This window comes from Oryctolagus cuniculus, chromosome 7, assembly GCF_964237555.1.
Source record: "Oryctolagus cuniculus chromosome 7, mOryCun1.1, whole genome shotgun sequence".
NCBI classification, from domain to species: domain Eukaryota; kingdom Metazoa; phylum Chordata; class Mammalia; order Lagomorpha; family Leporidae; genus Oryctolagus; species Oryctolagus cuniculus.
Window position 1 is genome coordinate 50,969,349 of NC_091438.1, and position 25,819 is coordinate 50,995,167.

Consider the following 25,819-nt stretch of genomic DNA (forward strand, 5'->3'; position numbering starts at 1 on the left):
TACATTAAGGCTCCCCCTTGTCTTTTTATGGTTTGACTGCTTATTTGCTCATTTAGCATAAATTGATACTCCATTTTCTGGTTGGTTGTACTGCAATTTAACCATTCATCTACTGAAAGCCATTTTGGCAGCTTCCGGTTTTGGCAATTATGAATAAAGCAACTGTAAAGATTTGTGTATATGTTTTAGTGTGGAAATAAGTATTTGGGTAAACACAAAGGAGTGTTCAATTCTGTGGGTAAGAGTATGCTTAGTTTTCTAAGAAACTGTCTTCCAAAGTGACTGTATCATGATGCGTTTCCACCAGCAAAGGATAAGAGTTCGGGTTGCTCCACATATTCACCAACATTTGGTGCTGTTGGTGTTTTGGATTTTTGACAATCAGTGGTAGTGGTGTCTTGATGTTTTAATTTGCAATTTCCTGGTGTCAGCTGATGTTGAACATGCTTTCATATATATATATGTATATGTATTTGCCATTTGTGTATCATTTTTTGTGCGATGGCTGTTCAGACATGCATTTTTAAAAAGAGTTCTTTGTTTTCTTATTGTTGAGTTTTATGAGTTCTTTGCATATTTGGTTAACAGTCCTTTATAGATATTTCTTTTGCAAATATTTTTTCCTAGTCTGTGGCTTGTCTTTTCAATCTCTTTATTATAAAAAATACAAATTCTAGGGGCCAGTGTTGTGGCACAGCATATTAAGCCACCACCTATGACATTGGTATCCCATATGGGTGCTGGTTGGAGTCCTGGTTGCTCCAGTTCTGATCCAGCTCGCTACCTAATTAGTGCTTGGGAAAGCAGCAGCAGATGGCCCAAATGCTGCCACCCATATGGGAGACCCAGATGAGATTCTAGGTACCTGGCTTTGGCCTGGCTCAGTTCTGGCCATTGCAGCCATTGGGGAGTTAACCAGCAGATGGAAGATCTCTCTTTCTGTCTGTGTGTTTCTTCCTCTCTGTGTGTTTCTTCCTCTGTGTAACTCTGCCTTTCAAATAAAAACATAAATATTTTAAAGATAATTTCTAGTTATTTGAAAGGCAGAAAGACAGACAGAGATCTCCCATCCTCTGGCTCACTCATCAAATGTCCACAACTGCCAGGACTGGATCAGGCTGAAGCCAGGAGCCAGGAGCTAGGAACTCAGTCCAGGTATCCAGGTCTCCCTTGTCAGTGGCAGGGATCCATTTTTTTTTAAAGATTTATTTACTTTATTTGAAATGCAGAGTTAACAGAGAGACTGAGGCAGAGAGAGAGAGAGAGTGAGGGAGGTCTTCCATCCACTGGTTCACTCTCCAGTTGGCCGCAACGGCCAGAGCTGCACCTATCTGAAGCCAGGAGCTTCTTCCAGGTCTCCCATGCAGGTGCAGGGGCCCAAGGACTTGGGCCATCTTCTATTGCTCTCCCTGGCTATAGCAGAGAGCTGGATGGGAAGTGGAGCAGCCAGGAATTGAATCAATGCTCATATGGGATACCGGCACTACAGGTGGCGGCTTTACCCACTATGCCACATCTTTGGGCTTTGTATCCAAAATAGGTAAGTTGTGACTGGCCACCACCTTGGGATGCTCTTGTGTTTCTACCCAAGAGCACTTCCGAGCTCTTTTTGTCAGTCTGGAATCTCAAGTCAGCATCCCTTTCTCTCAAAACATATCTAATACCTTCATCTAAAAAATGTTTTCTGTTTTATTTGAAAGGCAGGGTTGGGGGGAGAGATTGAGAGATTACTCCCTAAATGCCCACAGCAGCTGGGGATGGGCCAAGCAAAAGCTGAGAGCTGGAAACTCAATCCCAGGTCTCCCATGCGTATGGCAGAGACCCAAATCCATGAGCCATCACCTGCTGCCTCCCAGGGTGTACATTAGCAGGAAGCCGGAGGCAGGAACTCAGGCCCTGTGATGTGGGAGGTGGTCGTGAAATGCTGCCTCCAAACCACTAGGCCCAGTGTCAGGCCAGGTGCCCACTCTGCGTGTTGAAGATAGTGTGCTCCTGCTCTGCCCTCACCCCAGCAACCTTTCTGGTCTCATGATTCCCGTTTCATTCATGTTTAGTTTCTGTGCTGCTCACTGTGTGTTGGGGGGTAGGAGAGAACTGTGTCTTGTCAGTGTGGAAGAATCTCGAATATCCCAGGAGGAACACAGAGCTCCCTGACCCCTACTGAGTGCGTGGCAGAAGGCAGGGTCAAAGCTACGTGCAAATGGAGGAGCCACACCGGGTCACTGATCCGCACTGTGGGTGCTGACATTCAGCCGAGGGCTGCAGGATTCCTTTTCTAGAACGTTCTGTCTAACTTTTGAAGGTAATTGCCACTGTCTGTTATGAGTGCCTGGTTAGCAGGATAATTAGGTGTGTGTCGGTCCTGCTGCTCCCAGGAGTTAGAAGTTAGTTTGCTCCCGTGGCCCAGCCTTACCTGAAGTGATCTTGGCCAAATCATTGGATCTTTTTAGTTCTTTTTTATGTGTTTTTTTTTTTTTTTTTTTTTTGAGGCTGAGGGAGAGAAAGAATTATACCTAATTTTATCCATTTCAAGAAATATTTGAGGGTCTGTTGTGTGGGGAAATCACTAAAGTGAACAAAAATGCAACTTTTTCCCACAGTAAACTTAGAGTTGAAAGGAGGCAGAAGAGAGCGAGAGCCAAAAATAAGATGACTTCGCAGAAGTCTGGTTCTATTTAAACTCTAATATTAAGCAGAGTAACATAGCTTGAAGAATCATAAAAACTGAAATGATTAATACTTCTCTATTTGAGCACTTTTTTAAACTTTTTTTTTTTTAATTTATTTGTTAGAAAGAGAATCTTCCATTTGCTGGTTCACTTACCAAATACCAGCAACAGCTGGGGCTGGGCCAGACCAAAGCCAGGAGCCAGGGACTCTGTCATGGTCTCCCACATGGGTGGCAGGGGCCCAAGCACCCGGGCCATCCTCTGCTGCCTCCCTGGCGCATTAACAGGAAGCCGGGTTGGAAACAGTAGCTGGGACTCGCGCCTGCACTTGGACCTGGGGTGTGCCCTGCCCAAGTGGCAGCTTCAGCTGCTGCATCACAAGGCCTGCCCTGTGTCATTTCTTGAGGAAGAACAGCCTAGCTAGAGAGGAGAAACAGAGTGCCTTCGGGGGCATTTACAGCAACTCTGGCCAGAGTTTGATGAGGGAGGTTAAGGTGCGGTAAGAGAGTTCTGGGCGATGGCGTTGAGGACTTGGAGTTTGGACCTGTGGGCCTGAGAATGCGTGCCGTGACAACCAGGTGATAGGTGGGTACCGGGAATTAGCAAGTGTGTCCTCTGCACTGAGACTGGCAACAGAAACAAGAGGATAAATGTAAAAACATGGCAGCTGACTTGGTTGAAAGGGGTGAGGTGCAGGTCAAAGTTGGAGCCAAGGTTTTGTGCCCGACACATAAGAACAAAGAAGGCATGAACAGAAGTGGACACTGTTGGAAAGAGCTGACTTGCAGCAAAGACTGGGAGGAGAACAAGTCCTTGTTTTTTTAGTATGACTTGGGTAGAGCCATATATTGCAAAGGGAAATTGGTATCGTCTTTACAACAACCTCCCAAAGTCACATGCTTTTTCCCGTTGTGTAGATTAAGAAACTGAGACCCAAAGAGGTGAAAGAGCTATCAGGGGCACACAGGATAAACATGGCAAGCTTCCATCTTTAACAGTGTTTATTTATTTGAAAGGCAGAGAGAAAGAGAGAGAGAGGGATCTTCCATCTGCTGGTTCATTCCCCAAATGGCCACATCAGCCAGAGCTGGACAAGGCTGAAGCATGGCATAACCTGTACTATTTTTGCAGCTTGAGGCTGCCCTCTCCCACCCCCCAAAACCAACTTTTCTTTCAAATACTATACAAAGAACTAGGAAGTATTCTATGTTTACCATAACACTCCCTTAAGTCAATGCTAATTAAAACAACAGCTTTTTTTCTACCCTACAGGATGTTTTGTATTTTTCTAGTAAGAACAGTAGAGAATCCAAACCTGTTGAACTAGAGACCATTTCCGAGGCTTACAGGAGTTTAGTTTGAAGCATGTTTTATAGAGGAAAAATAATTAAAATCACAATAGGGAAAAGGGATCTGCTAGAATCAGGAAGAGAAAGAGAAAAATAGGAAGAATGAAGGTAGGATCAATTAAAGGCTGCCGCAAAGCGGGAACACTGAACCCAGAATAAGGCAGAGGGGGACTGGCGACACCCGACTTGGGACATTGAGACAGGTAGCCTGAGTGGTCATCCCGGTTTTCCACCAGCTCACTGGTGAATTCAAACAGAGCATTTACTTTCTTGGATCTGTACTCTTTGTTTTGTTTTTGTAAAATGAGAGCCATTTCAAATAAGTTTTTTTAGGTGTGTTATTTGAAAGGCAGAGCAACAGAGAGAGTGAGAGTGAGAGCGAGAGAGAGAGCGAGAGAGAGAGAGAGAGAGAGAGAGAGAGAGAGTATTTTGCTGGTTCACTACTCAAGTGGCCATACCAGCCAGGGCTGGGCCAAGCTAAGGCCAGGAGCCAGGAACTCCATCTGGGTCTACCTTCCACTGCCTCCAAGGAGCATTAACAGGGTTGGATTGGAGGTAGAGCAGCGGGGACTTGAACTGGTATTCTGTTATAGGATGCTGGTGTTCAAGCAGTAGTGTTACACCACAACACCGGCCCCTAAAGAAATTTTCAACAGAAAGTTGTGATATCTTTCTCGTTCTCTGTGGATATATTTTCTTTAGAAAATGTAGCTTGTAGTGGGCTGCCCCTGCCACCTGACCCTCTTCTACACAGCTGGCCACATGGGCAGTGTAGAGCTACTAAAGCAGCAGCCAGAAGTGTCATAAAATAGAGGGGGAGGGGCGAGCATTTGACACAGAGGGTCAAGCCGCTGCCTGGTGGCCAGTATCCCGTATGGGAGTACCTGCTTGGAGTCCTGGGTCTGGTACACTTCCAGTCAGCTTCCTGCTAATGCACACCCCGGGGGGCTGGGGTTCCCAGCTCCAGCCTAATCCAGTCCTGGCTGTTGTGGGCATCCGGGGAGAGAACCAATGGATGGAAGCTTTGTCTCTCTGCCTTTCAAATAAAATTAATGAATACAAAAATTTTAAGTTTATGGAAAAATAGAATTAAGACAAGTTTATTTTTAAAAAAGACAGACGGCGACTCAGACTGTATTTGTAGTAATGGGACATGTGGGGTTGAGCTGGGTTCTGGATCTGTGGTGCAGTTTTAAATTCTTTAAACTGGTGTTGCTTGAACAGGGGCCTCCCTGTGCTGTAGTCTTGAGTCACTCCCAGAATTCCCTTTACTAACTCTGGGTCTTTCCATGTTATATTTTCAGGCAAGATGACTTTGCTAACACTTTGAAGATTTGTTAGGAATGAGTTGGTGAGTGTGGCCAGATTTTAATTCTTTTTCTTTTGAGGAGAGAAAGATTAGCTAACCAAGCATTTTGTGTTCTGGGTAGGCTGTAGTTTGATTAATGTGCTTTGACTCACTGCCCGAGTAAGCAGCTGATAGGAGCCATAAACCTGGGCTCAAACTTATAAATTGGATACGTCCCAGAGAGGCAGTGTGTTGGAGGTCTGAAGAGCAGCTTGGCTCCCTGTTAGTGCACCTGCTCCATAACACAAGTGATTAGGTAGTGAGAAGCAGATGAGCTGATGATGCTTGGAGGAGACCCAGATCGACAGTGAATTAGCCCAGCACCAGAGTCCAGGTTGGGTTGGGATTGGGCAAAAGTTGAGATGCCTATGGTGTAGGCTGGTGTGTCCTTTCCTGGTGTGTTCGTGGGTAAGTCCTTCAGCCTATCTGAATCCTCCGTGCCTGACACATCTGTGTGTGCCAGGTGAGATCACCGAACTGGATCCGGCAGGCTGCATGTTAGGTTGCCCATTATCCGTCCCTTTGGAGATTTATTGGTACTTTTGCCTGCTTTTGCTTTTACCATATGGCGGTGACATTGCTCCTACGCCCCTTCCCGAGACCACTCTGGATGACTCCTGCAGTGTCGTCGTGCGTCCTCTGTAGGAGTGGTTTACAGGGTTTCTGTCGGTTTGGTTTTCGTTCTGTGAATCCTTTCAGAATCCAAGGAAAAGCTATGGGTCGTCTCAGAAGAAAGTGTCTACAGGCGCATTTACGTAACGTTTCAGGGAGTTCTTGGACTTTTAGTGTCCTCAGACTTAGAACCCATGCTCGAGAAAAAAAACCCCCGCATTTTATTTACAAGCTCCTCGGGAAATGCTAGGAGCTGGAGATAAGAGGGACAGATCCAGTCTGATGAATGACTCAGGAATTGTGGTGTTCAAGTTATGAATGCACCCTGGACACTTCGACAGACGCATCACTTCCTGGAGGGGAGCTGGGGCCTGGGCCTGGGCTGGCTGTGTGCACCGTGGACTTCCTGCCCACCACTGAGCTGTTGGTGTCTGACATGGAGTGGGAACGTGGTGTCTCTGGGCTGCTCTCTTTCTACTCTGGCATGGTGGTTTGGATGACACCTTGAGAGTTTTCTCTGAGCAGACATGTAAAAGTTCCTAGATTTGGCTGGTAGGGTAATTCTGTTCTGGCAGGGTTCATCTCATGAAGATCACGTTTTCATACTTCACTGTTATGCTGGCTTCCTGTGTTATCTGTACATCCCCCTTAGAAGAGCATTCTGGGGACCGGTGCTGTGGCGTAGCAGGTAAGGCCGCTGCCTGCAGTGCTGGCATCCCATATGGGTGCTGGTTTGAGTCCCAGCTGCTCCACTTCCGATCCAGCTCTCTGCTATGGGCTGGGAAAGCAGTAGAAGATGGCCCAAGTGCTTGGTCCCCTGCACCGGCATGGGAGACCTGGAGGAAGCTCCTTACTCCTGGCTTTGGATTGACACAGCTCTGGCAGTTGCGGCCAATTGGGGAGTGAACCAGTGGATGGAAGACCTCTTTCTTTCTCTCTCTCTCTCTCTCTCTCTCTCTCTCTCTGACTCTCCTTCTCTCTCTGTGTGTAACTCTTTCAAATAAATAAATAAATATTTTTTTTTTTTTTTTTTTGACAGGCAGAGTGGACAGTGAGAGAGAGAGACAGAGAGAGAAAGGTCTTCCTTTGCCGCTGGTTCACCCTCCAATGGCCGCCGCTGCAGCCGGCGCACCGTGCTGATCCTGGCAGGAGCCAGGAGCCAGGTGCTTTTCCTGGTCTCCCATGGGGTGCAGGGCCCAAGCACCTGGGCCATCCTCCACTGCACTCCCTGGCCATAGCAGAGAGCTGGCCTGGAAGAGGGGCAACCGGGACAGAATCCGGCGCCCCAACCGGGACTAGAACCCGGTGTGCCGGCGCCGCAAGGTGGAGGATTAGCCTATTGAGCCACGGCGCCGGCTTAAATAAATAAATATTAAAAAAAAGAAGAGCATTCTGAGGATGGTCAATTGTCGATGTACTTAATCTGTTGGACACTGGTGTCGTTTCGTCAGTTTGATGGTCCTGGGGATAAAACATTCCCCTTGCAAGGCTGTCACCACTAGGTCCCCTGGGTTTTGAGTGTGGAGTTGGTGAATTAATGGTGGAAATAAAAAAGTTCTAGCTGGTAGTGTCCTCCCTTGAGTTCTTTGGAAATATAAAAGTAGATCAACATGGAAACAGGATTCTGATTCTATTTTGGACATAATAGCTGTTCCTCCATCTTATAAAAAGAAAAAAAGACCAGCAAGCATCAAGCTGAAGTTTCCTCTACTCCCCTGTTCCTCCCTGCGGTTCCCATGAGCACAGTCAACAGTAAGCATGCTAATCACTCCTGATTTGGCATGGCTTGTAAACCAGGCTGGTCCTTTTACGGAAATCATTGGCATCAAATCTGTTCAGAATATTTTAAAATTTTTAAAGTTTTTTTTTTTTTTTAAATATTATTTGAAAGGCAGAGTGCAGAGGAAGAGGGAAAGACAAGGAGAGGGGAAGAGGAGGAGGGGAGAAGGAAAGGGATGGGGGGGGGGGAGGAGATCTTCCATCTGCTCTTTCACTCTTCAGCTACCCACCATGATGGAGACTGGGCCAAGAGTGGACCCAGGTGGAGCCAGGAACTAGAAACTCAATCTGGGTCTCCCATGTGGCAGTCAGGAACCCAACTGCCTGAGCCATCAGCTGCTGCCTCCCAGGGTGTGAGTTAGCAGGAAGCTGGAATTAGGGGCAGAGCTGGGACTGGAACCCAGGCACTCTGACATGGGGTGCAGGCATCCCATCTTGTGTCTTACTTGCTAGGCCAAATATTTGTCCCTCTGCTCAGCATTTGAATGAACATAGTTGGCCCTAAATTTCTGGAAAATCTTGTTTTCCATTTTAATGTTTTCTGGCAAATGTTAAAATAGATCGAACAGTATAATCAACTTAGGTATAACACCACTCAACTTTAACAGCGTGGCCAATCTTAATTCCACCTCTACCCCTGCCCATTTCCTTTGCCTTGGAATTGTGTTGAAGGAAACTCTAGACATATCATTTCACTGTTCAATATTTCATTATGTATCTCTTAAAGATTTAAGAACTCTTTGTAAACTTAATCAAACCTTAAAACATTCACAATTCATGTCAGATATCCAGTCAGCATTCACAATTCTCCAATTGTCTTAGAGTTTGGTTTTGCAGCTCATTATGTTGAGTGGTTTAGGTGGTTGATAAATCATTAGGCACTTTTGCCTATCAGCTTTCCTGCTATTTCTTCCTTGCCATTTTCTCATCGTGTTGTTGAAGAAAGTGGATCACGAGTCTTAAGTTTCCTAAGATCTGAGTTTTTTGTTGATAATGTTATTTTAAAGGAAACAAGAGTAGCACAAGTATGTAATTTTCAAAAAGGTGCCTTTGCGTGTGTGCAGGTGTTTTACCTTGGGTCTGGCCGTGGGGTGTAAATTGTAAGGAGTCAGGGATTCAGGCAGCAGGTGACTCCTTTTTCTCCTGCTTGCTCTTTGTTGGCAGAGGATCCGCTGAGGTGCAGTGGGCCGGAACGCGCCAGCCGTTCTGCCTCAGCAGCACCGGTAATTTTAGACAGAGCTGGAAGAGCAGTTTTTCCTACTGCATCTGCCGTGGGGGAGCCAGGGTGACTGGATGGCTGCCTCAGTTCCTCCGGCCCCAGTAGTCCTCCCTCCTTGTTGGCTGCGAGGCACATTCTCTGGAGGACTGTTCATTCCAGTGGAAATATGATCACAGAATCATTTGGACTGGAAAAGACTTCCTGAGGTCACCTGGCCCCATCTGGCAACCTTCACTCAGGATTCCAGCATCAACTCTCCCAGAACAGGCTGTTTATTAACAACTCCCATATCTCCCACAAGCCCCTTGTGCATTCTGAGCCTGTTTTCTCTTGACCTTCAGAGAAGTTTGATTAAATTGCATCTCTCTGCTGTGGGGGTGTGTGCCTGGATACACACATGTGTCTGTGTAGATCTTTAATTAAGATTCATCCCTTCTTCCCTGTTGTCTTCTACAGCGTATGAACTCTGAGACACCATTCAACTGCCTGCGTATTGTAATGGTTTTCATGAAAAAATAAGATGTTTTATGCATAAATTTTGAAATATGATGGGATTGTGACATATTGTGCTTTTTAGCTACAATATGTGTTGTGGTAAGTTTTTAAAAAAGTATATATTTGAGAGAGAGAGAGAGAGAGAATTCTCCGGTCTGCTGGTTCACTCCCCAGATGGTTGCAAAGGTCAGGGCTGGGCTGGAGCTGAAGCAGGAACTGGGGATATAATCCAGGTCTCCCCTGTGAGTGTCAGCAACCTAGTTACCGGAGCCATCCCCGCTGCGTCCAGAGGCCTGCAGCAGCAGAAAACGGGAGCCAGAAGCTGGAGCTGGGAGTTGAACTGAGCACGGCCATGTGGAAGGCCGCATTTCACTGTCCGTGTCTCCGCGGCGGGCCACACGCTGCCGAGATACCGCAGTCGAACGTCATTCTGAGCATTTCTGGGAGGGTGTTTTTGGATAAAGTTAACGTTTTCCTTGGTGGATGTGGGGTCAGTGCAGCGCCCTGTGTAATGTGTGTGGGCCTTGTGCTGTTGGCTGCGGGTCCGAGGAGGACACAGAGACCCAGCAAGAAGGAATTTCCCAGCGGATGGCTGTTAGCCAGGAGCTGCTTCTGTGTGCCTGGGTCTCCAGCCTGCCGGCAGTGGTACCGAAGCTGCAGCATGGGCTCCGGTAGGTCTCCAGCCTGCCGGCAGTGGTACCAGAGCTGTGGTGTTGGCTCCCAGGGCTCCAGCCTGCCGGCAATGGCACCAGAGCTGCGGTGTTGGCTCCCAGGGCTCCAGGCTGTACACCCACCCTGCAGATCTCGGGTTCTTCAGGCCCTGTGATAGCACGAGCCAGTTCTTCATAAGAAACCTCTTTCCACAGTCAGATGCATTGACTATTGGTTCTCTTTCTTGGGAGAACCCTAATACAGTCTGCCAAAAGCAGAAGGCAAAAGGGCAAGCGTGTGCCATGGCTTAGCTGTCTGTTTCTGAAGGAATGGTTGTTTTTGTTTTGGGAACGCCATCAGAAAATTGAGATTCTGGCTGCCACTCTTCCAGCAACCTGGTCACACTGCTTCCCTGTGGCTTAGTTTAAACAATGAGATGTCCAAGACCTGTGAAATCCATGAAATACTAATGTTGAACATTTGTGCCGGCTGCTGAGAATGTTTCTGAAGGTAATTCTTCTCAAAGCCATCCAAGGTTTCCCTGGCTAAATAAGAAAAAACACAAAACAAAGCAAACTGCTTCCCCTTCCCCCACCCAAAGCGGAGGGTATAGCCACCGTGGTACAATGCCAAGCACTAGGGACAAACATGGTGAATAGAAGGAAGCCCCAAGTAGCAGTGGAATATTCTAATCAGCTCAGTAGAAAACTGAAAGAAAATACCTGCATGAAGACTTAGCTTCTTTTTTTAAAAAAATAAATTATTTATTTATTTGAAAGGCAAAGTCACAGAGGGCCAGAGGCAGAGAGAGAGAGAGAGAGAGAGGTCTTCCATACACAGGTTCACTCTTCAGATGGCTGCAATGGCTGGAGCTGTGCTGATCCGAAGCCAAGAGCCAGGATCCAGGAGCTTCTTCTGGGTCTCCCACGCAGGTGCAGGGGCCCAAGGACTTGGGCCATCTTCTATTGCTTTCCCAGGCCACAGCAGAGAGCTGGATCAGAAGTGGAGCAGCAGAGACTAGAACCGGGGCACATATAGGATGCTGACACTGTAGGTGGAGGATTAACCTACTATGCCACAGCATGGGCCCCAAGATTCATTGTATTTATTTGAAAAGCAGAGTTCCATAGATAGGGAGGGAAAGAGAGAGAAGGAGAGAGGGGGAGAAGGAGAAGGAGAGGGAGAGGGAGAGGTAGGGGGAGCGGGGAGAGATAGAGATAGAGATAGAGATAGAGATAGAGATAGAGATAGAGAGGCCTACCATCTGCTGGTTTACTCCTTAAATGGCCACAATGGCCAGAGCTGTGCTAATCTGAAGCCAGGAGCCTGGAGCTTCTTCGGGGTCTCCCACTTGGGTGCAGGGGCCCAAGCACTTGGGTCATTCTCTACTGCTTTCCCAGGTGCATTAGCAGGGAGCTGGATCAGAAGTAGAGCAGCCAGGACTTGAACCGGTGCCCTTATGGGATGCTGTCTCTGCAGTCGGGCGGCTCTACTCACTATGCCACAATGCTGGCCCCAAGACCTAGCCTCTGTGACTTCTCACCTAGGGGCAGAAGTCTAACTTTGAGAGCACTTACTAATTCTTACTTTATGCAGGGGGTGTAGGGTGGTGGTGGCAGAGGGTTGATAGCTATGATGGGGGATGAGGCCCTTGGGCTAAAACTGAGGGGCGCTGACCCAACCAGTGGTCAGGGAACGCCTGACTGTGTGGACGTTTGGGGCTGGGCTATGGGGTGCGGTTTGCTTTGGTTTTGAGGCTTCCTCTTTTTTCAGCTTGGATGCCCTTCTCCAGGTGGGAAAGCAGTAACCACAAGGCAAAAACCATGTAATTTTAACTTCTGTCTGGAGCGTGGTCAGCACTCATCTGTAGAGGTCAGCTGGCTTTCCCTGTCTGGAGTCCATGTGGTCTTCAGGCAGTCGCGTGCTCCTTGGGAGGCTGGTATTTTGGGTTGGACGGTCTGGGTTTGTGACTGGGAAAGGCAGCTCAGAGGAAAGTCAGCTGTCCCCTTGGGACTGTGGACACATTCTGTGTAAGGTGGTTGCTCCCTGCTCACTGCAGACATTTGCGGCAAAGGCCCTAGGGTGGCTTTCTTTGCTTTTGAGCTCCTTGGGACCCTGCTCTTTCCAAGAGGGGGCAGGGCCTTGATGCCTGGTCCCTTGAGAGACAGGTTGACCCTTGATCCCATTGGGACTGAAGACCCACAAATGATTAACCCCTTGGAATCCCTGGTTAGACCCTAGTTGTGGTCATGAGTTCAGCCTGTTGAACCACAAGCAGAAATTGTTTTCCCAGCCTTCTACCCAATCGGGTGTCCCCTCCAGGATTCTGCTATGGAAACGCTCCCTTGGGATGGAGTGGTAGGCAAGGGGGCGTGGGAAGCCTCCAATTGCTGCTGGCTGACCGGGTCCCCTTGAGGCGCTAAGGAGTGGGCCTGCAAGATGAGTGGGAGACAGGAAGGGAGCTGTAGTCTGGAGGAGTCTGAGTGGGAGCTGCTCCTGGCCCACTGCCTGCCTGGCTGCTTCCTTCCCCTGAGATGACAGCCCTGCCTGCCTGGCCCCCTGCCACCTGGCAGTGGCTCCGGCACATGATCGCCCCCGCCGCCACTCCAGGGCTGCAGGGGGAGCCATAGGGAGTGATCTGAGAGCAGTCTCAGACTGGTCAACTCCCTCCCTGCCCAGCCACCTCTGCTGTGGAGCGCTGCCAGGTGGCACCGCTTGTCCCTTTCTCTTGCTATGCACGAGACCCTCACCAGCTGCCCCCTACATGAGGAGCCAGGCTCAGAAGAAAGTACCAAGGTATGAAGCCAGGAGACTAGCCACTGTTGAGTCTTGTTTCTCCACCTAGCAGGCAATGCCACCTGGGGACCCCCAAACCTGAGCCCCAGCAATCTCATGTAGAAAGAGGGTCGCCCCGGTTTTGCTCACAGAGTTACTAGAGTCCAAGGAGCAGGAGTTGCCTAGGTCCCTTCCAACGGGACCCTGGCTTTCAGCCCTGGCCTACATCAGCTTCCCGCCCCCACACGTATGTCCAGGTCAGAGGTGGTAGGCGCTGTGGGGCCCCGGCCCAGTGCCTCCCTAGCAAGGCGGTGAGCTCCACCATTGTTTATCACTGTGGAAGCTTGTACTATTTCTGGCCTTGGTTTCTCCTTGTAAAATCCAGGAAGGTGGGGGAGCAGTGTGTCCTGCTCTGCTCTGATCCCCTTCACAGGAAGTTAGGTTAAATCTATTCTTTGGTAGGGTTCTTGTTGTTCAAAAAAAATACATTTTACAGCTTGCCCAAGAAAGGGCGGCCGGGAGGATGTGCCAGTAACTCACTTCAAAGTGGTCTGGTTGGTTCTTCACCTGGGGTTGAGTTTGTTTGGAAGGAATTTGAGCATTTTTGTAGTTTTTCTACTCTACAGATTAGTAAGTGTTACTCTTTCAGTTGGGGGTATGGATAGTAGAAAGGGACATGAAAATACTGCAGGTTCTACGCGGTGGATGTTTGGCCTGGCGGTTAAGATGCTGGTTGGGATACTCACTCCCATGTTGGGATACCTGGATTTGATCCTGGCTGTGGCCCCAGATTCCAGCTTCTTGGTAATGCACGCATTGGGAGGCAGCGGCGAGGGCTCAAACAGTTAGCTTCCTGCACCCATGTGGGAGACCTGGATCGAGTTCCCAATTGTGGCTTTAGCTTGCCTGGGCCCTTGTGGGCATTTGGCGGGGTGAACCTGTTGATTGGGGTTCTGTGTATGTGTGTGTGTGTGTGTCTTTCAAATAAATAATTTTTTTAAATGGCAAGTTCTAGAATCTGGGTTTAAGCAGTCTTTATGAGGTTTATGAGGTTGCCTAATCCTATCTGGGTGTTTTGGGGGGCTGCATGAGCTGTTGAGCCAACAAGCTGGCGCTGAAAATATCTAACAGGACTGAGCGTAGAGCCGTCCTGGGTTAATTCACCTGTACTGTGTTGTACTGAGCTGGAAGAGGATCTGGGCATGTTCAGACCAAACCTCATGGAACAGAAGCAGAGAGGAGGCATAAACTCAAAAGTCATGCAGTGACGGTGGTTGCGCTGGCCCCAAACTGGGGCGCTCTCCATTACTATTTAAGCCTTTGTATCTTCTTCAATGATTCTGTTAGAATTAGTTTTGTCTGCTTCACTGCCCCCTCCCCTCATTGTTTTTCCACCTCTAAACTTCTAGCCCTTTTCACTGGGGGCAGGGTAGTGTAACTTAGGGTTTATGGAGCCAGGCACCCACCTCCCCTTCAGCTTCAGGCTTATATTCTGTGTGTGGGCTGGGTTATTGGCAGCTACAGACTAATATGACAGTGCACTTTTCTCCCTCTACGTGGCTGGGCTGAGTGACCAGTCCCTCCCTGGTGGCTCCTATGTGGTGTGCTGTTGGAGAACAGAGCCTTACACAGCAAAACGAGGATCCAATACGGCGGTGAATAGGTGACTCCCAACTTAGGATGGACGGGTGTGTGTGTATGTGTGATCTTTTTTGTTCTTTTTTTTTTTAAAAGGTTTATTTATTTATTTGAAAGTTAGAGTTACACAGAAAGAGAAGGAGAGGCAGAGAGAGAGAGAGAGGTCTTTCATTCGCTGGTTTACTCCCCAATTGGCTGCAATGGCCAGAGCTGTGCCGATCCAAAGCCAGGAGCCAGGAGATTTTTTCCCCGTCTCCCATGCAGGTGCAGGGGCCCAAGGACTTGGGCCATCTTCTACTGCTTTCCCAGGCCGCAGCAGAGAGCTGGATAGGAAGTGGAGCAGCCGGGACTTGAACCGGCGCCCATATGGGATGCTGGCCACAGTGCCACCCCCATATGATCTTTCAAATCAGGAAGTTGGCTGCAGTTTTATCACAGGGACAACCACCATTCATTGTCTCTCCAGTATGCCAGAGGTGGTTCTCAGAACAACTCTGAAAGTTGACTGGCAGCATCCTTGATTTTATGGACGCAGAATCTGGGTTCAGCAAGGTCAAGGGTCTCACACATGGCACAGCAGCTGGCACAGAGCAGAGGATTCAAACTCAAAGCCTTCCCAGCATCCTGCTGCCCAGCACTTTCCATCCCTGGCCTTGTCTAAGAAAACGTGCTGCTCGTTTTGAGAATGAATGGAAAAGGAGTGGGAACAAAATGTACTTGAACACCACCTACTCTGATGCTAGAGCCTGGTGTCTAGATGATATTTCTGAAAATGACGCCTTTTAGATGAGGTGTCACAGCTCCTGCTCATCTTCCTTTCCTTTGCTTCTATGTGACAGGTCTTCCTTTAATATATTTTATTGTGTTAAAAACAAAGTTGGTTTTTTTTTTCCTGGTAAAAGGTACATGTCTAGTGCATAAAATACAGCTAGACACAGTAAGGGCAGGTTTCCCAAACCTCCTTCCAGGTTTTGAATGTGCAGCAGGTGAGTAGTGAAGGTGGCCTGCAGGCGGATGGGCCCCTCTCCACGGTTTGCCTCCTGTGTGACCTTGGGCTCTCCACTTCTGCACCTGTTTCTTGTCTGTCAGGTTGGAAATCATCTCTTTCTTCCTTGGATTTTTGTTATAATAAATGAGTTAGTAACTGCAAAATCCTGACTTGACCAAGAGATGTCTCATTTTCTTTTTTTTTTTTTTAACATACACATCCCAATAGAGAGATACACTTTTTGCTTTTCTTCAAGATTTTATTTATTTATCTGAGAGAGAAGAAAGAGAAAGTTACAGGCAGAGAGAGGCAGAGAGAGAGAGAGATCTTCCATCCTCTGGTTCACTCCCCAAATGGCCTCAATGGTCAGAGCTGCACCAATCTGAAACCAGGAACACAGAGCTTCTTCCACAGGGGCCCAAGCACTTGAGCCATGTTCTACTGCTTTCACAGGCCATAGCAGAGAGCTGGAGGGGAAGAGGAGCAGCTGGGACATGATCCCGCGCCCACATGGGAAGCTGGTGCTGCAGGTGGAGGCTTAGCCCACTACACCACAGCGCCGGCTCCATGTCTGTCACTTTCATCAATTAGCTGCTGGCCTTCCTCTCTGAACCCATGTATACATGTGAAAATATATATGCTACTGTGCACCGATGAGTAAATAAAGCTGAGCTACCATTTTAAAAATGTTTTTGAAACAGATCTTTATGTGGATCTGTAACTTTTATTTATCTGAAGGGCAGAGTGACAGAGAGGGAGAGATAGAGAGACACAGGGATCTTCCATCTACTGGTTCATTCTCCTAATGCCAGGGCTGGGCCAGGCCAAAGCCAGAAACTGGGAACTCCTTCTGGGTGGCAGGAACCCAAGGACCTGGCCATCTTCTGCTGCGTTCCCAGGCACATTAATGGGGAGCTGGATCAGAAGCATGGGGTAGCTGGGACTCAAACCAGGCACTCTGATGTGGGATGGCAGCATCCCAATTAATGGTTTAACTTGTTGTGCCACAGTACCTGCCCTGTGTTTTAAACCGGCCACTTTTCATCTAATAATGCACTGTGACCACCTTCCTTTCCCTTTAAATAGCCTTCTCCATTGCTTGACAGCTGTCTGCACCCCACAGTGTGACAACGGGAGCAGAATGGAGTCTGTACGGTTGGGCCTGCAGATCGCCAATGCTGCACTAGAGAAATGCAATTTTATGCAAATCCGAGTGCAGTTATGGCACGAGTGGTGGCTTGGGGGGGGGGGGCAGGAGCATCAGCTCTTTTCCTCTCTCCCTGTGCAGCAGTGAGGGCCAGGGCGTCCTCCCTTTGGTTCTGAGTGTGGTGCACTTTCACGCGTCAGCTGCAGTGGGGAGCTCAGGCTCTGGCCGTCCCACTCACCTCCTCTGAAGTCTAGAAAAACCCTGGTTTTGTGTTAAATGTCTGCCATGAGTGATGTGTAGGTTCTCATGAACTCACAGATTGGAAAGCCTTCTTGTTCCTTCTTGCTCCATCTGAGGTTTCTCTACGAAGCCTTGTCTGGAGAAGGGCTGGGAGGTAAAGCCCTGCCTCCTGCCTCCCAGGTGGCGCCCAGACCCGGAGCTTCAGGCACTTCTGTACCCGGCCCTGTACCATAGCCTGCCATCTGGGGTCTTTGAGTTGCTGGTGACCTGCTTACTGAGAACTTTATTGACATAGGACTCCTGCTGGTCTTGGATGGGCAGAATGCATCGATTAGCAACCCTTTCTTTTCACCCTCCACTGCCTTTGGCCACTAGCAAACCAGTGCTGTCACCTGATGCCTCCCAGGGTACACATTAGCAGGAAGCTGGAATTGGGAGCGGGACTGGAACCCAGGCAGGCACTCTGATATGGGGTGTGCGTCCCGAGTGGAGTCTTAACTGTGATGCTAACTGCCCACCCCTCAGCTGCAATTCAGGACACTGCTGACTGCCCCACCTCGGAGGGAGCCATTTCCTAAGACATTGAAGGGCAGGGCTTGATTTTCCACTCTGAAAAGCATATCTTCATTTCATGGCAGAGAAACAAACCCCTGTGCTATTTAGGGTGACCTGTCTGCCAGAGTTACAGAGGGCTGGTGTATTTGAGCTGTGCCGTAACGACATCAGGAGAAACAGGTGTTTATTGCACATTTGTAAAAGCCAAAGCGTGTTACTCTCCAGCATCTCCAGCTTCCTTCTGACACCCTCCCTGTGAGAAAGATGAAGCAGCATTGCCCCCCCTTCACCGCAGGGGGCTCACCCAGCCGGAATGTCTGCTGCCTGCCCCTCTTGCTGTTTTCCACTGCGAAGCCTCTGCAGAGCCATGGCTGCCCTGGGGAAGCCCTGGACAGAGGCAGGAGACGCTGCCAGCCGAGACGGGGCATTTTGCACATCCATATTCTTGCAGTCCTGTCTGGGGACTGTGGAGGCAGAGTGAGCTGGTCTCTAAAACGTCATGGTCAAGATCCTTGACCTTCAGACTGTTCTGTTGCTTTGAGCTCAGCTGTAGGAGTGGCAGATGGCAGAATTATTTTGGCCTCAATTGGTCAGTCCTGGCAGGGGCCCTTTAAATGTGAAATGTAAATCTGACATCTACAAAAGTTTTAGGAGTCTGACATTACTTTTTCCCCTGTAGTTCACTGGTTGGCCTTTTTGATATCGTGTTATCAGTCATTGATCCCTGGTGCATGCTCCTCTTAAGGGATTTCTACAGTTGAGATACAGTAAAATATGTAATTAGGACTGCAGAGGGGCCCTGCATCTCTTCCTCCTGCTCCCAAGACACACACTAAACACTGAACCTTCCTGGCTCCCTGCTCCCAGCAAAGCACCAGATCCACACCACAAAGCCAGGTCTGGTGATGCCATTGTCTTAGATGAGAAGTTCCTGTACTTGATGCATCTGTTCTTCTTGTCTTGAACACACTTCTCCTCTGGCACCTTAAAGATGCACTCATAATTAAACACGCAAGGCTGCTGTGGGCTGGAGGACAGCACACAAGGAAAGCATGTACCAGTGAGGTCGCACCATGGGTTTGATCCCCCCTCTACTGCCTACAAGTTATGGAGCCTCAAGCCAGTGGGGTCTTCTCTTCCAGCTTCAAGTGTTCTAAGCTATAAAAATGGAAACACCTGCCTCACGGTTAAATTGTAGAACCACACTAATGACGGCCACTTAGCAGACAGAAGCAGACCTGGTTTTGGCCCAGTGAGTGCTGGCGTGTGGCCTCAGAATGAGGTCACTGGTTCCCCTGCCACCCAGACACCTTCCTTTGCCCTCAGTTGCTTGCTTTCAATTTACATGGAGTGAAGTGGGGGCTTGCCATCTGCAGCGTGGAGCTCCAAACCTGTTACTGGACCAGGAAACCGAGGGCATCACTGACGAGGGGACAATGCCAGATCCATGTGAGCTTTCTTTGCTTTCTGTGTTTTGTCAGGAGCAGGGGTCCCAGATCACCTCCCTCGCCCTTTTCCTCCCGGATGGAACAAGAAGGTAACCAGGGTGTGTGTGAACGCCAGGACGCAGAAGACAGAGGGATGGGCTCCGACTTTGAGAACTCTGAGGACCGGGAAGGGGACCCACAGGATACCAAGAAGGGAGAAGGCCGCCTGGCGCTGGAGGTGGGCTGCAGATCACAGGGGGAAGCCCTAAGAGGGGCCTCAAGGGACGGGAAAGTGTTGCCTGACACCTGCACAGGTGAGGAGTAAATGGGACTTTTTTTTTTTTTTTTTTAAGATTTGTTTATTTGAAAGGGGGAGGAGGAGGAGGGGAAAGAGAGGAGGAAGGGGGTGGGAGAGAGAGCTTCCATCCACTGGTTCGCTCTCCAAATGGCTGCAGTGGCTGTGGCTGGGCCAGGCAGAAGCCAGGAGCCAAGAACTCCATCCGGGGCTTGTATTGTGGGTGGCAGGAGCCCTAGTACTTGGGCCATCTCCCTCTGCTTTCCCCAGCACATTCACAGAGAACTGGATTGGAAGTGGAGTAGCCAGGACTCAAAGTGGTCCTCTGATATGGCACCCGGCGTTGCAGAAGGTGCCTTAACCTGCTGCGCCACACGCCAGTGCTGAAAACTGGACTTGTTCTGGACGTTGCCCCACTCACATTGACTTCTAGCTCCTCTAGGATCATAGCTGGGGGCAGTTTTCTTTGTAGGGGAGCTCTCTGGAGACCATTGCGCAGGGATTCTGTGCTGACCTAGCCTTTCTAGTAGAGTCCAGTCTGGGGCAGACTGTGCAGGTCAGCGAGGGTGAAGAGGCTCGCTTCCTGGCCCAGGGAATGCTGCAGTTGGTAAACACATGCAGCAGTGCCACATAGCATCTCGCAGACCGTGTTAGAACCGACCTACCCCTGGTGTGTTGTTGGGAGAGGCAGATGACTTGACACACGCACGTCAGGAGTGACTGAGCACCACGCTGGGCAAACACTCAGCATGTGGATGTGTACAGGCTGATCTCACTTTGCAGATCCGCAGGAGCCATGAGTGACCTGCGTAAGTCCAGTGGCTCATTCCCAGGGTGCCCAAGGCCACTGCTGGATTCCTTGCTGCTGCTGAACTGGAAAGAGAAAATGCCGGGCTCTCCATCTACCTTGTTTCTGTCTTTGGGCAATCGTTGTTTTATATCCTGCTCCACATTTGCCCTGGGGACAGAATGAGCTGAAATACTTTATGGCCAGCACTGTGAGATTCCATTCCTTCCCCTGTGATACAGTCCCAGATTCCCTGCTGCCTGCCCTCACAGGGCACACAAGCATGTGACTTTGCACAACTCCCTGTCTCCCCCGGAGTGCCATCTGCTGGGGGCGAGGGTGTGTGTCCTGGATCGGCCTCTCTCCTGGGCTCTGTGCTCTCGTCCCGTTGTCTCCTAGCGCACTCCCTTCCTGCCCTCCATCAGTTTGGTGTTCACCTTAAGCTGTTCCAGACTGACCAAATGTATTTCTAAAGCAGGCCAAAGCACGGTTAGCCCAGGTTGTCCTTTTTTGGGGGTTGCCAGATTGGTCTTGTCTTTTGGCACTACAGGCTTAAAGGGCACTTGGCTCACGTGAGCAAACCTTTCCTCCTGAGACCCCATGGAATGTCTCCAGTGTAGGCTGTCAAGGTCTCCCCTGGCCCTGCTGGTACAGCGGGCAGGGCAGAGGTGAGCTGAGACTCTGGAGAGTGCTCTGTACTTTAGGCCTTTCCCTGAAGGCCCAGGGGTGGGGAAGCAGATCACAGGGTGGGCTTCAGGTCTCGAGGGAGGAGGCTCACTGTGGCCCATGGTTCCAACACAGGGTTGCTCTGGTGCCGCCTTTGGGGCGCGGATGTAGTAACCACCACTGCTGCTGCTTCTGTTGCAGAGGGGCTGCTGAGGGAGGAGGAAGGGGCTGCTGGCCCTGAGGAAGAGGATGCCCAATCTGGAGGAGCCGACATGGGCATGTTCCCTGGGCTGTCTGAGTCTGACAGTGTATCCCGCAGCCCTCAGGAAGAGGAGGAGGAGGAGGAGGAGGAAGAAAGTGCTGGGGAGAACCGGCTGGAGGAAGAAGAGGAGGGGGAGGAGCAGCCGCCCCCTCCCATGCTCCCCTGGCGGCGCCACCTCTCCCTGGGGACTCGGCACCGGGGCGACAAGCCTGCCCACCGCCGCTTCCACCGGCCCCACCACCCCATGGCCGTGGACCTTGAGGACCTCGATAGCCTGGTGGCCAGCATCATGGACGCGCCCACCATCTGCCCCGACTGCGGCGAGAGCTTCAGCCCGGGCGCCGCCTTTCTACAGCACCAACGCATTCACCGCCTGGCCGAGGCTGCCGCCGTGGCCAGCCTGGAGCCTTTCGGCTTGGCGGGCGACTGCGGCGCCGTGGTGGGGATGATGGGCGTGGGCATGGCGGGCGGCTTCGGTGCAGGGCCCACGCTGGCCCGGCCGCCTCGGGAAAAGCCCTTTCGCTGCGGGGAGTGCGGCAAGGGCTTCAGCCGCAACACCTACCTGACCAACCACCTGCGCCTGCACACGGGCGAGCGGCCCAACCTGTGCACCGACTGCGGCAAGAGCTTCAGCTGGCGCGCTGACCTGCTCAAGCACCGGCGCCTGCACACGGGTGAGAAGCCCTACCCGTGCCCCGAGTGCGGCGAGGCCTTCAGCCTCAGCTCGCACCTGCTCAGCCACCGGCGCGCGCACGCCGCGGCCAGCGGTGCGGGGCCGGCGGCGCTGCGGCCCTTCGCCTGCGGGGAGTGCGGCAAGGGCTTCGTGCGCCGCTCGCACCTGGCCAACCACCAGCGCATCCACACGGGCGAGAAGCCTCACGGCTGTGGCGAGTGTGGCAAGCGCTTCAGCTGGCGCTCGGACCTGGTGAAACACCAGCGCGTGCACACAGGCGAGAAGCCCTACATGTGCTCCGAGTGCGGGGAGACCTTCAGCGTCAGCTCGCACCTCTTCACGCACAAGCGCACGCACTCAGGCGAGCGGCCCTATGTGTGCCGCGAGTGCGGCAAGGGCTTCGGCCGCAACTCGCACCTGGTGAATCACCTGCGCGTGCACACGGGCGAGAAGCCCTTCCACTGCGGCCAGTGCGAGAAGCGCTTCAGTGACTTCTCCACGCTCACGCAGCACCAGCGCACGCACACCGGCGAGAAGCCCTACACGTGCATCGAGTGCGGCAAGAGCTTCATCCAGAGCTCGCACCTGATCCGCCACCGCCGCATCCATACCGGCAACAAGCCGCACAAGTGCGCCGGCTGCGGCAAAGGCTTCCGCTACAAGACGCACCTCGCCCAGCACCAGAAGTTGCACCTGTGCTAGGGCTGCGTTGGCGGGAGGCTGCGCTCTGGGGAGCAGGTGGCTGTCCTGGGGTCAGACCCTGTAGAAAGAAGCGGAGAAGGGGCGGGAGGGACAATCTCCCAGTGATTCGGGATCCTTTGGGTGTTGGGGTCCTAAAGGGGAGGGTTATGTACGAATTGTTTTGGGGTGCTATATTTTCTCAGCCTTCTCTCTGCCTGAGAAAGGAAGACTTATTTGGGGAGATGCGCTTGAGTTGATGACTTCATTGCAAACAGGCTGGATGGGGCAGAGGAGCAGGCGGTTGGAAGACTGCCTGGAGGAAGGGAAGTTGGGCACCGGAGTGGGAACCGGACAGGCAGGCAGTGGAATAGGCGGGGCGGGGCTTGTGATGGCCTTCAGGAACCAGGGGAGAGGGTGCGGTTGGAGGAGGGGGTTGTGGGGTACACGAAAACGCGGGTAAGTGTAATTGTCTGCTGGTCCCGGCAGGTAGTAAGCCAGTGTTTGCCCGGAATCCGCACGTCAGCTGTCGCCCCACGCAAAGGTAGGGGGGACTTGGCCAGTCCTGCAGGAGAGGGTGTTTAGTGTGTGCTTCCCCTCTTTCCTCTGAGCCACAGCTAGCTGCTATTTTGAGGCCCCTTCGGGGAAACTGGGCAGAAAACTACAACACTGTCATTTGCAAGGGCAACTTTGGGGTTAAAGGTTCTTTCATAACTGGTTCTCAAATCTGGGAAATCTTGGTTCTGCTCCTGGTTCTTTGCTACTCCCTTGAACATACTCTAGCTTCATGCTGGGTCACGGGCCTCTACAAGAGGGGCTCGCCCCCCGCACCCTCCACCCCCACCCGTGTGTCAGGTGTGTGCCAGCCCTAGTGTTTCTTTTCGGTCTCACCTGTGATCTTTGATGTGCAGGGAAATGGAAGACTCCCAGTGCACTATGGGTGACCCTCCTCCTTACAGGTCAGCTTGGTGTGTGGGTTTGCACTTCCGACCACCAGCAATTGGCCCAGTGACCTGCCACGAGTTGCCCAGCTCCAGCTTTGCTGGCCTTGTCTGGGGAGCACAGGAGCCCACAGCCCTTCAGATGGGGGGGGGGGGTGTGCAGGCCTGCTTTGCCCATTAGCCTTCACTTTGCATCTGTGCACCTTGCTCTCCACTAACCTCCCCCCAATCCGTGTTGATGAAGGATCTAGGCCCAAGAGGAATTTTTGTATTTCCCCTACGTGTGGAGGCTCTGTAGAAATCTCAAGGCTTTATGCAAGGAGGGCACAGTCAGGGAGAGGTACAAATGCAACATTGCCAAATAGCACAAGCAACGAATGTTTTCTGGTTGTTGATCTAGATGCCAAAATAGCACTTTGGTATTTGCAAGGTGCTTTATGATTTTTAATGACTATGACTTGTTTCTCACAGCTCTGTGAGGTAGATCAGTATTATGAGAAAGCCTAGGGACAGGAGTGTGGCAGGCTGTTGGAAGACAGGCTGATGTCAGTGGGCGTGGGTGTTGCCTGACCTTGTTTATTCTCCAGCTCAGCTGCTAAGAAGGTTTAACTTGTCATGTTTATATAATTAAATAAGGACATTGAAAATTCTTGTGCTTGATGGGAAGACTTGAGGCTAGCCTAGGAGGGCCAAAGATGTCCTTATTGGACAAAGCTGGTCTTTGTCCTCTAATTAGGGCACCCTAGCTAGGTTTGGTTTCTGGTAGGGGGCTGTAGTTAGATGACTGTTGTGTAGATTACAGTCACCCGTGCTAAACAGTGCTCCCCTACGTTAACCTTTAGAAGTTAGAGTGGTGGAAGGCAATATTGTTTCCTTCATTAGCGACTGTTACCCTGAATCTTTCATGGAAGCATCTTCAGTGCTGTTGGACACAGTTGATGGGGGTGGGGAGCTATAAAGTTGTTTTTACTGTTTTAGCAAAGTTTCTGTGGATGCTAGTAATTTATACTTGATCAGTTGTATTCTAGCAAAGAACCTCTCTGGGGACTGTAGGAAAGCATGTTTTTGTCATTATAAGAACATATTTTTTAACAAATCCTGAGAATCCTGGGCTTGCATAATGTCTATTAATCCTGCCCTCTTAATCAATTTATTGTTAGTCACAAAGGCAAATAGATTTTCAAACTCTAGTTTTAAAAAGACACTAAATCAAGTGTAAGACAAGAAAGTGTCTATTTATTCTGACTCTTGTAGTCTGAATAACAAGTAGATAAGTCCCACCTGAAAATAATATGGTCAGTTTGTAGGTAATTTTCTTTCTTCGTGGTGTTTTCTCATGCATATCTACCTCCTCTGGCTGTTTTCAGTTCTCTCAAGTCTGTGCCTGTGAAATCTCATCCAACTTCTGATTGTTCGTGCGTTGATCATCCTCTTATAGGTTATTTGGCCTTTTGTTGCCATCTGTATGTGCAGTTTTGCTTGCATCAGATATGTCACATATCAGCAATTTTTGAGAAAGGGTTCAACAGGGAGTAGACATTGAATCCAATGTGAAACGATTTAGTGGTAGTGGGAATTTTTGCACTTCATTTACCTCTCGTTCTCTTAGCATGGATTAGAGAGTTAGCTACCACGTCCGTGTCTGTACTCGGAGCTATTCCCTTACTGAAGTAAATGGTGTAGGCAGCAACTTCCCATTGATGGTCCGTTTAAAAGTGATTCCCTTATTCTTAGGATTCTTCAGGACACATGAGCACTAGGGGAGGGTCGGTGTATTCAGGAGGTTGTTTCTTGTCTCTAGTTCTAGAAGGGATAGCTTTTCATCAGCAAACCCTGTTAAATGCGGTTCACTCTTGAAAATGTTAATCTGAGGACTCCTCCTGCTAACCCATTCCTGATGGTGGAGCAGGTGTAGTAGTTGTTTTCTGGGGAGCGTGGTTAAGAGCAGGCTTCCTCTGCTGCCCTTCACTAAGCAAAGCCTGGAGCAGTTGATTAGGTAGTTTTGATTGCGTCTTGAGTTCTAGGTTGGAAGATGAGCAGTTAACCCTTTGAGCCATGTGGTCTCTTTACAATCAAGAGGCTGAACATATGTGAAAAAGTGAAACTAAAGAACCTGTGTTCAAAGACAATCTGAACTGTGTTTCTGAAGTGTGTGCACATTTTCCTTCATGGTAATGTTATTTTACAGCTGTTAAAATTGTGAATAACTTAATGAACTTAAAGTAACAGATTCTGTATGAATGTGTGCTTATGTATGTGAGAATTGCCTTATTTTCAGGTTGTTTTATTTAATGATGGTTTCCTGGACAGCATTCTGGTGTTCAGCAACCAATGTGGAATATTTGTTATTAAATCCATATCAGTCTTTCACTGTGTCATGCTTTCTTCCTTATTTATAACCCACAACATGTCACTCAGCTCAATCTGTGGAAGCCATATTCTACCAAATGTTGCCTTGCCTCTTTGTAAGTAAGATTTTTAAAGAAAGGTTTCTTTATTTATTTGAAAGAGTGACAGAGAGGGAGAGACAGAGACAGAGAGGGAACATCTGTCCCCTACTTCACTCTCCTAAATGGCCCTAACAGCCACATCTTGGTCAGGCTGAAGCCAGGAGCCATGGACTCC

General features: G+C 50.0%; 1 protein-coding gene across 4 annotated transcripts in view; it reads left to right on the forward strand.

Annotated features, from left to right (window-relative positions):
• The window catches only part of ZNF697 (zinc finger protein 697), a 35,893-nt gene extending 10,329 nt beyond the window's left edge, over positions 1-25,564 (forward strand). For 2 of the 4 annotated variants that reach the window (XM_008264583.4, XM_051857348.2), the window contains exons 2-3: positions 18,947-19,206; positions 20,842-25,564. In XM_008264583.4, coding sequence (XP_008262805.1) covers positions 18,990-19,206; positions 20,842-22,277 — 1,653 coding nt within the window. In that variant the 5' untranslated portion in view covers positions 18,947-18,989 and the 3' untranslated portion in view covers positions 22,278-25,564. Of the gene's footprint in view, positions 1-5,322; positions 5,370-18,946; positions 19,207-20,841 lie in introns of all 4 variants that reach the window. The other 2 variants (XM_051857347.2, XM_002715679.5) reach the window with 2 other exon arrangements.
• The last annotated feature ends 255 nt before the right edge of the window (positions 25,565-25,819 follow it).